The 12,748-nt window shown below is 47.0% G+C and overlaps 1 protein-coding gene across 1 annotated transcript in view; it reads left to right on the top strand.

Annotated features, from left to right (window-relative positions):
• The first annotated feature begins 11,978 nt into the window (after window positions 1–11,978).
• Window positions 11,979–12,748, top strand: part of SLCO4A1 (solute carrier organic anion transporter family member 4A1) — a 15,763-nt gene continuing 14,993 nt past the window's right edge. Inside the window, 1 exon segment of the mRNA XM_017734366.1 lies at window positions 11,979–12,748. Within this exon segment, the coding sequence (XP_017589855.1) occupies window positions 12,156–12,748 (593 nt within the window). The 5' untranslated portion in view covers window positions 11,979–12,155.

Below are 12,748 nucleotides of genomic sequence, written 5' to 3'. Positions count from 1 at the left end.
CCGGGGATGCCCGGGAGAGCCTCTCCAGGACGTGCCGGGCGGTGCCCGCGCGGCCGCGGGGGAGCTCCGAGGATGCGGGGATGGGCGCGGGGGATGAGGAGCTCACGGGGGGCTCGGCTGGAGCCCAGCCCCGCTGCGGGGGCTTTTTTCTGCGCTCGGTGGGCTGGTGGCCACAGCGCGGGGTCCGTACCGGGAACAGCCCGGTGGATGTCAAGGGGGCAAAGTCACCGAAATGGCCCAACTCATTGAGGTTTTCCGCTCTGCGATAGCCTCCGAGGATGCTGCAAGGCTGGGTTGCTGCCTGCAACTGTGTTCGGGCTGAATCACTGCGGTTTGGGGTTTTCTTTGTAGCGTGACTGTGTCTTCTTATGGAAAATTTAAAAGATGCTGAGAAAAGACGGGAAGTAAGGGAAGGTACTAAAATGGCATGGCAGGATCCTTACAACAAGAAACAAATGTTACGTTAACGATAAAATAATCGCAGTTTCACAGGAGCAGAACTGAAGTTAGTAGTGGGCAGGATGCTGGGTGAAACTGGAGCACTTTAGTTGCTTGCCTTATATTACTTTTATAACCCATTTGTTCAGATGATACAAATCAAAAGCTGCTATAATAAAACCATGTTTTTCAGCTCTGAGAGCCTAAAAGGCACAAGTGGACCTTAATTACATGAGTTTGTTGCATTAACGTTTTATTGCCATATATATTTCTGGGTTCCTACTTTCTTTAGTGCCACTTGGTTGTAAAAACATACATTAAAATAGCATTTGAGGCAGAAATGAACACAAAGGAGATCTTTAGAAAAAGTGTACCAGAGTGCTTGTAAACGTGAGAAAGGATGAAACTGCGGGGGGAGCAGGTTACTCAAATAATGAAAAGGGGGAAAAAAAATGTGCCTATTTATATGCAAAGAGGTCTGGCTTGCAAACTGCCGAAAGTGGTTGGAAACTGAAGCAGCAGCTCTGTGCACTGGGCGGGCTGGGGGGGACAGATCACAGCCACCTGCCCCGCCAGGACTGCACCAGAGGCGTGCGGTGAGTGATGAGCGTGGTCAGGTGTGACAAGTGCCACCTGAAGCCCTGGGAAGTGGCCACTCCACCGATACTGCCTTAAGTTGTCCTGCCCGTGGGGCAAACCTGCTAAGTGACAGTGGCAGAAACATGAAGTGTGACCCTGGGATGAGAGATGAGACCGGGAAGCAGCGAGTCCTGCGAGGGTTGGATATTCTTGGCCAGTGAAACCAGGAGCTACCTGAGCAAGTACTCGCTCCAAGTCTTTACAGAGATTAGGGATTTTCAGGCAAGGGGGAAGATGGGATCAGCCACTAACAAAAGAAATACCCACCGGCTTAGGGAGATCAGCATCCAGCTGCTCGGTGCCTCATGATTTCCGACTGCAAACTCCTCCAGGCAGTTTTAATCTTCTTTTCGTGCGTGTCTTTGCAGCACGGAGCGTGCTTTGGGAGGATCCTGCCCTCCCATTTGGGGCTTTACACCCTGCGGTAGCAGGGAATCATGACTATGCTTTATGCTGCTCATTTTGCTCAGTCCACCCCAAAAAGCATCACTGAGCACTTGTTTTGCTTTCCTTTATTTTAATTGAGTGCACCAAGCCCGGAACTCTGCCTTTGCTTGAATGAAGGTGCTCATATGCAGGACTGCCATACACTCTGCTTTACCATTTGGATTTTTTGTCTTCCTCACGTGGTTCCTTGAGCTGCTGCCTGTAAGTTGATTATTCAGAGCTTGGGATGTTTGTATCTTGCAGAATCTCAGTGAATGGTGGAAAAGTTTTGCAAGACTCTGCACGCACGGAACAGAGCTGGCAGCTTGTTGCTGGTGGGTTAGTGAGATGATGGGTATGATTTCAGGGGAAGTGTTTCCCCTTTGGGCTTTGTGCTTAATGAATTGAGGTCACTGTGTTAAGGCAACGTGTGAGAGTTATCAACCATGCACAGGCTGTTATGGGTGTGAGCAGATCTGAAATGCATTGTGCAGGATTTCTCTGGCCGCCCTGAGGTGTCCTGTGCTTCCCCAGCACAGTTAAAAACTGCATTGTCTTGGTCTGTGAGGGGCTTATCCTTGTGCAGAGAAGCAGAATTTGGGAGCTGTGGCAGCCCAGGGCATGCCACAGGCAGGATTGGGGGCTTTGTCCGCAGGGTCGGTGGCAGCGTTGGCTCTCCCTGCACCTGTCCCTCAGCAGGTTCCCGGCTATCCCTGCCCTCTCTAGCTGCAGGATCTCCTCTCCTGCAGCCACTCTCCTTTCCCTTTTCAAAACTGATTTATTGCTAGACTTCCCCGCCACAGAATTAGTTTTGTTCCATCTTGGCCTTGAGTGACCTCCTGGCGTGCGAGCGCGGATGCTGAACGGCAGGACTTGAGAACAAAGAGTTTCTGCACGCACAGTCCGGGGAAAATGCTCAGAAAATGCTCTGAGAGAGGTCAAAGACTTCATCTGGTTTATGAATCCCAAACAGAAGCATCCATTCTACTTCAGTAGATGGGATAAGTGAGTGTAGAAAAGTACTCGGAGAGGGCCACTAACTTCAGTGCATTTTATGTCAGAGCTCTCGCTAGTACAGTGGAGAGCATGTGATGAGGCAGTGAAGTGTTTAATATTAGCAGAGTAGTGTTGTTCTAACCTTAAATATCTCTTCAGTCAGAAGTACCCCTAAACCTGGGGTTCTACAATGCTGTTGCTGCCAAAAAATAGTGTCATTCCACCTCTAGATTGTAAATGAGCTTGAGCACTGAGAAATACTCTGTTTATTCTGGTTCACCTCGTTCAGCAAAGTGCTGAGCCTTTCCAGCAGCTCTTGAAATTCCTGGAGCAGTGAAGTCCCCTTTCTTCTCTTGTGCTGTTTCATTGGTGTCTGTAGAGTTACACTGAAACTGAATCGAATTGCTATTGTTAATGGCATATTGCTATATGGCATTGATAATCTTCAGTCACTGGAACTCCCAGAGCTTGGCTTGGTTGCTTCAAGAAAAAAAATGAAATGCTGGCAAGCTTTGTTTGACTGTGGCTGATGGTCTGAAGGAGTTAGGGAGCTGTTGAGAAAGCAAGATCAAATACTTTTTTTCCTGAAAAATACTTTGATTTTGTAATGTTTTGGCTGAAAAAAAATCCAAGAAAAACTACTTTTTGTCATTTCTATAGCTTCATATTTGTCAATTCAAGTGCTTTGGATATCCTCTGTGATAGAAGTTTATTTTTCTAGATAGCATTAAGAGATAAAAAAAAATGTTTAGATTCTAGAGTTTAATAAAAAGTCCCCAAAATATCTGAAGGACTTGAGCTCTTTTAGACTTTTTTTTCTCACACAGCCTCTCCTTGAAAAACTGCATCAATCTTTTTAGCTTGCCATACTCCAAACAAATCAGATTTGAAAATTTAATTCAATATTCTTTTGCTTTAAAAGCCCCGCAGGAAACAGAATCTCAGCTAGTCAGAGCAGGGCAGATGCCGTGGAGTTTTATGTTAGCATAAGGATTCCCAAAAAAAAAGGATTTCCTTGCAGTGCTTTCAAGCTACTTTATGGTCTCCTTGGATTGCTGGAGTGAATTCAGTTGCTGAGGATTTAGATCTTTGAGCCAGATGTGGGTCTTGGTTATAGCAGAATCAGCCTTTTCTGGAGTCCCCGTATAACCCTGGCTAACCTGGGATCCTTTTAATGTTGCATATTCTCCTCTTATTTGGCAGAAAACCTTGAAAAGAGCTTCTTCATTCAGAGAAACTGAAGTAAAAGGAGTGAAAAGTAGGTAACCAGGCTGTGATACACTGATTACCTGTCTCCAGTTTTCTTGGTTTTATATAATTTAAATTTTGAAATGCTGCCTTTTTTCAAGAGGCAGTAAAAAGACTTCCTTGCCTACCACCACAAGCCAGCCAATTTTTGTTCCCTTGAACTCCGTGTTGCTTTCTTTGAGCGATCGAGCCCTGCTTGGATGCCTTGTGTGAACAAACATCACCCTGGGTAAGGAGCAGTGGCAGGATGAAGACCATAATTTCTTAAGGAACACGGGTCAAACTCAGTCCTCAGTGACCTCCTTCGAGCCGATGACCAAGGACAAGGTTATTCTGCTGTGTCCGTTTCTCGTGGTGTGGGGACTGTGGGATGTGAGCAGGTGCTTACCAAGGGAAGTAGAGAAGTTCCTGAGCCAGAAATGGAAACCACACTATGCTGCTGAGTGGAAGTGGGAATCCCTTGAAGGCAGTTTCCAGATTTTCAAGTAAATCCATCCTCCAGCAGCTGCTGTTGGGGGCTGTGATTCCCGATGCGTGAGAAACGGGAGGCGCAAGGCAGAGCGCGTCTCCCCATGGCGCATGGACAGCAAACCCCTCCAAATCCCAGCAGATGTTTTGGGTTGACAGTGGGAACATTATATGCCTGTTTGTTCCTTTATCTCAGGAAGAAACACCATTTGGCACCAATTTGCTCCCTGGCAGCTGGAATGAATTGCTGACCTGGCTGAGCACTGTCAGATGGAGGAGGTGCCAGCCTGCAAGAGGGGTGGCCTGCAGAGCCTGTGGTGCTTGCAGGGACTGTGCACTCACCTCTGAACACCTCTTGCTCTGTCCCTTAGTGTGGGTATTGATGTGTGTGTGCGTGTGGAATTGCTGTTTCGTACTGAACTGGGGTTCTCAGAGGGGCCTCTTAATGCTGAAGGATGTGGCTTAGCGTTTTTCCACCTCTCAAAGGAGTCAGTGGAGTCTCACCTCTGCTGATCAGGGGGGATTTGTATTTATTTATTTAGAGGCAGGCAGACATGGGAGAAGCCAGCAGCCACGAACAGCACAGCCAGGATGCACCTGCCCATTTGCAACCCCTTGTGCTTTGTGGCCATGCTTGAGATTTTCAGTGCTTTCTACATGAGATGTTGCTGCACCCTCTGTTGGAACTCACAGCACAAGGAGTTGCCATTGGAATGAGTCTGAGGTTTCTAAGGAAAGCAGCATGCCAGGTTGGCTTGTTCCCAGCCGTCCTTGCTGGCAGTGGTCAGCAGCCCTGCACGCTGCCACTGTGCTGATCTCATGCTCTGCCCCAATTCCCCTTTGGGCCTCGGTTCCTGCCCTTCATCTCTTAGCTGCTCTAATTTTTGGTTGTGGTAGTGGTTTGGCGTTTCGAGTCAGAGAATGAAGAGAAGTCATCCCTTTGAAAGTGTTCATCATTTCCTCTCGATTACACAAATGGGGATCTGCCCTCCTCTGAGAAATCCCCCAAATTGCCATAGCCTGTCAGGATCTAGGGTATTGCATGAGCAAATGCAAATTATCTGCAAGCTGACATTCTGTTTATCTAAAAGGATGAAATAAAATGAAGTGTGATGCCTATTTAGCTCATCTTTGGGGGATGAATGGGGAGTACTTGGTATCAGGAAACTTAGAGGCAGCAGATGCCACATCAGACATCCTACAGCCATGTGAGCCTGTGCCAGTGCTGGACCAAATTCCCTGTGCCACATCAGATTTGTGCTGAATGGGTTAATTTTGCACCATCTGGCTTTGTGCTAGATCAAATATTGTTTCTGTTGTGGTAGCCAACATGAGGCCAGAATAAGCTCGGGGTAATATGCTCAGCTAATCCAACAGAAATATGATTATGTACCTGTTCCTTCTCCAGATCATATCTGCAATAATGGGTGATTTAGCAACACAGAATAGTTCTTGTGGAGACAGGGGAGAAGGCTGAGGGTGGAGCACTTCTGCTGAGAATACAAGCTCTGAGAGCTGGGGTTGTTCAGCCTGGAGAAAATACGGCTCCAGGGAGACTTCAGAGCCCCTTCCACTGCCTAAAGGAAGCTGGAGAAGGACTTTTTACAAGGGCATAGAGTGATAGGACAAGCAGGAGTGACTTCAAACTGAAAGAAAGCAGTTTTAGGTTAGATATTAGGAAGAGTTCTTCCCTGTGAGGGTGGGGAGGCCCTGGCACAGGGTGCCCAGAGAAGCTGTGGCTGCCCCTGGATCCCTGGAAGTGTCCAAGGCCAGGTTGGATGGGGCTTGGAGCCACCTGGGATAGTGGAGCCTCATGGACAGGAACTGGATGGTCTCTGAGGTCCCTTCCAACCCAAACCGTTCTGTGATTCCGTGACTTGAGGGCTGTAGGTAACCTGAATGTGATTATCTCCTTGCAGTGGGCAACAGAGACACAACAGGAACATCTAACTCAGATTAGGTACTTAGCTTTAAACAAGTCATTATGAGACAAAAAATTGCAGTCCTAGTGCAGAATGGCTTCCTAGGGAGTCACTCGAGACACAGAAATGGAGGTGATTTAATTTTGCATTTTGCAAGCTGCAGTGACCTCCAAGGTGCTAATCTGAGGTTAACCAAAGCAGAACAGCTGGAGTTCTACTGCATTTTGAAGTATTGCACATTTCAAGCAGTGAGTTCATTCAAGTGCTGTCTGGGAGTCTCTGCTGTTCCCCTGCTTGGCAGGAATCTCGAGACTAATACCTAAGAGGATTAGGGAGCATCGCTGGGTGTTAAACAAGATCCAGGCTAAGCGGTGTGCACCGGTGAGCTCGTGCTCCCAGGGCTGTTTGGGAAAGCTGTTACTTGCTGATCTGGAAAAAAAAAGTGGATTTGTGGGGAAATACCCTTTCCTCAGCTGAATCCTTCCTGTGTGTCTCTCATGCTCCCACCTGGCTCCGTGTTTCCACCTGCTCATCTCGTGTTGTCCTGTGCTCCCTGCCAGAGGTGAGTGTTGCAGGGGATGCTGATGATCAGAAAGTATCTTTTTCTGTGATGTTTTTAGCTCTTCTAATGTGCTCACTGAGCTCTGTGTTGTCTGGTTGGACATGAATGGGTGGGCATCCAGCCCCCCAAAACAGGGCTGGAGAACTTGTCATAGAAAGCTCAAGCTAAAGTCTGTCCTTGGCTGGTAGAGCAAAATGACCTTGTGGTATGTGGTTTTCCCCAGAAAGTGCCCTCAGTACAGAGAAGAGGGGTTGGAAGGCAATTGTGTCTCAGGAGAAAGTGGAGCTGTAGGTAGTTTCATGGTAACATTCCATCTGGTTTTCCCTTTTGTTTTTACTTCCAAACTGATCAAACCATGAGGATAAAAAAGTGTAAGTCCCTGTAAACCATGGTAGATGTCAACATTATTCAAATACATCTATTCTGAGCGCAGCATCCTTGTGTTGTGTAACACAGGATGTTGCATTTTTTGCATTTTTAGTGCTTCTATCTTTAGAAGCACCAGAGAATCACGTGTCTCACATTCTTTATTTGGGTTTTGCTCATTTTGTTTAATTTCTTGCATCATAAAGGATTTGCCTGTCTGCATCTTCTGCTTGGAAACAAAGAAGGGACAGCTGTAGGAACTAAGTGGTAATCCTTGGGAAGAGCTGACCAGCAGCTCATGCAGGAAGAGTGTGCTGAGTACAGAACATTCTCTAATGGGTTGTAAGAATCCAAATGATGGAAAGTAACACCATGCAGGGCTAGATGTTGGGAAAATGCTGGTGGTGTATCTGGAAACGCCCAGCTCCATGGGCAGTGACAGTGATGGAGAGCACAGTGCTGTGCCAGCGTGGAAACCTCCCAGCACTGGCCAAATGCACAGGTAGGAAAAAGACATTAAAACAAGAGTGACATTAGGGAGGGGGAGTTAGGAATTATAGCATAAAAGACCCTTTTGTCTGGTTAATCTTTGCTATAGCAAAAAGCAGTGTCTGGGTTAAATCTGCTCCGTACGTTGGCACTGCAAGTTTTTAAAGATGGTCTGAGGCAGCTGCAGCCAATTGTATTTACACAGATAAGCTGGAACAAGTAAATAGACTCAGAAAATCTGGCTAGATTTATCTTCAAAGCATTTTCAAGCAGCTAATTGAAAATTATCCAAGCCACCTTCCTGATTTCTTGCATATTATCACAATAATTTCCCGGCAAATGGAAAGCACTTGGAAAACATACAAAGGGTTTGTGAGTGCTAAGCTCTACTATTTGGAATTTATTTAATTATAAATATGTCTTTGTTCGTGTGATAATTCAAAGCCAGTTTCTGCTGCTCTCTTCCATGCTTCAGACTCAGTAGGGCTAATTATGTAAAAGCAGGTCTCTGACATGAGGGGTGGGTCAGGATATTCCTACTGTCCCCCATTCTTAGGAACTTCCTCCCTCATCCTCTGTCCCTGCAGCACTGATGGTGAGCACAGCATTGGGTACACAGTCAGCTGGCTGCTCTCTGGGTGTGTTTCTCATTCCTGAAACTTTTCCACATGTTCAGGACCACGCTGTTCCCACAGGAATTGCTTACCGAAGGCTCCAGTCTGGTCCTGGTGCCAATCCCACAACAGCAGCATCCTCTGTATTGCTGATCCAAAGGGATGCTCTTTAAAAGTGGGCTAAAAAAATGGGAGGTTCACACTTGGTGTGACCTGGGTGAAGTTCCTCAGCTGCCAGGAAAACAGTTCAGTGTTACACAGGAACAACTCACTCATCCCATGCTTGCTTTTATCTTATCTCCCTTGGACTGAACCAGTGCCCTAAGGACAAGCCCTGTTCACAGGACTGGGATGTGGATTTATCTCACTTCTGGGAGGCTTCCCCACTCCTAAAGCAGCCAGTGCTTGGTCCATATGGTGTTTATCAGCCATGATAGAAGTAATGCTGCTAATCCTCTGAAGCCAAATTCTCCAAGGAAAACTCAGTGTGTGTTACCAAGAGAAGTTAAATGCACAAACCCAGATGCATTTGTCCCTTTCTGCAGTAACATGAGCTTGGTACTTGGATGTGGACTTTCCCAGATTCTAAGTACATGTTCAGTAAGGCCAGGCTCACTCACACATCGAGGAAAATAAAAATAGAGGAGACCCAGAGGAAAATAAAGGAGATCCATCACAGCCACTGAGCATTGCCTGGAGCTGCTCCTCCCGTGTTTGCAATACAATTCCTGATCATTTTTAATCCCCTATCTCTGTTCCTTAGGCAATATCTCCATGTGTGCAATAGAATTAAAAAAAAAATGCCAAGTCTACTCATAAACGGTGCTCAGCTATGGAAAGCAGAAATTATGTATAGATGTTATTTGCAACAATGACACCATATAAAAGTCAAAAACTGTAATGTGAAGGGGAAGATTAACTATTATTGGGCATGTTTCAGCAAATGGGATTATTTTGCATGTCAGTTATGAGTTAATTTGCAGCATTAATCTCATCACAGTCCTTGGCAGAAACACAAAATGTTTTTAATTGGTCCTGTGACTTTTTAAATGATCACCTGATGAAAAGCTTGTAAGTTTTACTATTGATTTAATGCTAAATGTTATGGGGGGTGGGAGTCTTTACAGATTTCATCAGGAAATACAAATCATATGCTTTCACTGCCTTGCTACTTCTGCTGTGTTGACTCGATAATGTTGGCACTCTGGAACCAGCTGTACAGTGGGAAAAAAATGTAGAAATCTTGCAGCAAAATGAGGAAATCTATGGCAGAGAGATAATAGCATTGGGACTGGTTCAGTGTAAGCAAGAAATCACCAGCTGAGTCATTAAAAACAGAGATGAATGGGAGGCAATAAATGGATGGCTCGGTAGAATATGAATGATTAGGAAGTGCGTGAAGTTGCTTGGGTTTTTTCCCCTGAAGATTATATTTTGTCCTCTAAAGCGGCATATGGCTCCTGTGAAAGCTGATGCCCACAGTGAACGTGTCACAGGCAGTTTATAAATACTTTAAGGGATGCCAAGCAGCTTGGTGGACAGCACAGAGCAGGAGTGGGCTCCCTGCCCACAGCACCTGGGCACGGGTCATTAGCCCAGGTCCACTGGGACGTGTACAGGAGGTGGGTGTTAGGGCTGAGAAGGCTTCTGGGTGGTGGAAACATCTGCTGCCTGGAGGAGAGTCTGGCTGCTTTCTTGGAAATGTTTCACCCTGTTTGCTGGTAACTCACACTGAGAGGGGCTGAAGTTGAGGGGGGGATGATGTGGGCACCTGGGTCTGGTGGCCCAGACTGCTGCCACCAAGGAAATGAAACCTGTGATGAAGGGCTGTAATCTCTTTCCTGACTCATGAAATACCAAAGTATCAATATAAATTCATGAAGTATCGAAGGAGAGATCCCCTTTCTGATAAGGAGTGTTTCCTCCAGGGTGAACTGGGCCAGTTTGGGAGCTCCCGGCTCCTGGTTGCATCAGGTAATAACAGAAATGTGCTTTTTCTGTCTGCTGAAATCAGTGAGAGCAAAATCAATCCCCAGCCAAGAAGCCTTCTTTACAAGTGCAGTCAAGTGTAACATCAGACACGAGTCTGATACAAGTTTGATAGGAGGAGGGTGCAGCTGCAGTCCTGGCTGCTGTGCAGGAGGCGTTTGATTTACATGAGCATGAACCATTCCACCCCTTAGAGCCTGATTCAGCACCTAATAATCACTCCTGACTTTAACAGAGTGCTAAAGCAGGCTTATTTATTGCTCCCAATATTGCATCCAAAGATGAGAAACAGATTTAGAGCTGCAAGAGTCATAAGAACACTGGAGAGGCAAAAAAAAGTGGAAAAAATAGAGCCCTGAACCAAGGCATCATTTTTTTTTTGTGCCAACACATTACAACAGTCTGTCTCTGCAGCAAAATTTCAACCCCTGCAGTCAGTTTTTGAATTTGCACTTTACACATCAAAGTTATCTGCTCTGTACTCAGCCAGCTAAGGTGGGAGTTACCTGGGGGAGTCCAGCGTGGAGCTGCAAAGCAGTGCCCTTCTGCCCGCCAGGCCCACTTGCCCTGCACTGTTACCAAATCCCTGCTGGAATCTGTACCTTGAAATAGGAAATAGTCCATGCACTCTGCTCCCTAGACAGGGTAATTAAGATAAAATTATTCTCAAATGAAAGTTGAACCTCATTTTTTTAACCTACTTTAAGGACCAGACGTGTTGTAGCACTACTGACATGAAAGTTTAAGATTTGGTGGCACACGTGTGCTGTCCTCTGCTCTTCTGGGGCATCACCTTCTGCCACGTCCTCCTGCCCCAGTTCCTGCAAGACGTGCTGGTACAGAGAAGCACATCTACCTAGCAAATGTCAGTCATTTGTTTCCAGCAACACACAGATAAGTATTAAATTCCTCACCAAAGATGCAATATTCCCAGGTTACAGCCATCTGAATATCGTTCATTTTATCAGGGAAAAAACCACCCTTTTTCCCTCTTCCATGCTGATGAGGCTGGCATCTCAGGGGGAACATTTTTATGGGATCCTCTTGAACAGATATTGGCAAAATTATTGAGAAATGCAGGATGCTTTGAAGATGCTCTCTAATAAAACAGTTTTTGCCTAGCATTTGTTGCATATTTAAGACCAGCATTCAAGGGAGAACCTTATTATTTTCATCATTTATAGTTCAGCCAAGGCATTTAAGGAAAAGTACTCTTGGTTGCTGGCACGGTCAGGTGCTGCAATGCACAGGAACAGGGTGAAAGAAGGCAGTCTGCATCAGTAATCAGGTTAGAGTCAGCTGCCTCTGCCCTCCAGCCTGCTCTGTAATGGCATGTAGTCTAATTAGTTATAGAAAGGATTTTACTGAATAGCTGTAAACAGATCTGAGGGCTTGGAATAAAATCAATCTGACTGTGGAAACTTTTCAGGATAATTATAAACTGTTATTGGCAGAGTGTGAAAGAGAGACCAAAGGACTTCTGCAGTGGGAAACTTGTAGCTGTGTGGGCTGTTCTCTGCAGGGGGAAGGAGAGGGATGGGGGTTGTGGGGGTCTAACCAGCTCTTCATTAGAGGAGGGATGAGGGGCTTCAGTTGGTGGGGAAGCTGCCTTAGAGGTGCTTTTCTTTTAATGCTCTTGAATGTTTCATTCTTTTCTGTAATGTTAGTGATGCCCTGACACCTGAGGTACCAACACATCCCATGGTGGAGGGCACATGACCAGGTGAACTGCACAGTGAAATGCTTATACTTCTTGGAAAAAAGGAAAAGAAAGAAAAAAGGAACAGTATTTGAGGGGTTTGAGCATGGTTTTATATAAAGGCATGTAAAATTCTCTTTGCACAGATCAGAATGGTCTTGGCTCAGACCTTCACTGTCTCCCTACTGAAGTAAGCACTGAAAATTGCATCTCCTGGAGGGGCTGGTCCTCGCTGCCCCACAAAGCCACCCTGGCCATCAGCCCACCTCAGTCTGCCACTGGACTCTGCATTCCCGTTCATGGCAATGCCCCAGAACTCCACCAGAGAAAATGGCTTTTGTTTCACTCAGCCCCTCGACTTCTCCTGCCCATCCTCTCGTCCCGGCGAGGCCGGCCGGACCTTGGGTGCGGTGAGTGGGAGGGATGGCTGCAGCACCCCCCTGAGCAATGGCATCGCATCCTCGGGCGCTCCCAGCCCCTCCGACTCCTGTGCCGAGCCCCTCTGCACCCCCACCCCGGCAGAGGAGGAGACGCCGCTCGAAGAAGGGATTAAATACGTGTCTGCTGATGGGGAGGAATTGGCCTGCGGCTGGGGGGGCTTCACCCCCGGCTGCTTGCAGCTCTGCAACACATCCAAAGGGGTCTTGTTCTTCCTCTGCGTGGCCTCCTTCCTGCAGGGCATGACCGTGAACGGCTTCATCAACACCGTCATCACCTCCATCGAGCGCCGCTTCGACCTGCGCAGTTACCAGAGCGGGCTGATCGCCAGCTCCTACGACATCGCGGCCTGCGTCTGCCTGACCTTCGTCAGCTACTTTGGGGGAAATGGCCACAAGCCCCGCTGGCTGGGCTGGGGGGTGCTGGTCATGGGCTTGGGCTCCCTGCTCTTCGC

This window comes from Corvus brachyrhynchos, unplaced genomic scaffold (genome assembly GCF_000691975.1).
Source record: "Corvus brachyrhynchos isolate BGI_N302 unplaced genomic scaffold, ASM69197v1 scaffold10, whole genome shotgun sequence".
NCBI classification, from domain to species: domain Eukaryota; kingdom Metazoa; phylum Chordata; class Aves; order Passeriformes; family Corvidae; genus Corvus; species Corvus brachyrhynchos.
The sequence above is the reverse complement of the archived record's forward strand: the minus strand, read 5'-3'. Positions and strand labels throughout refer to the sequence as shown.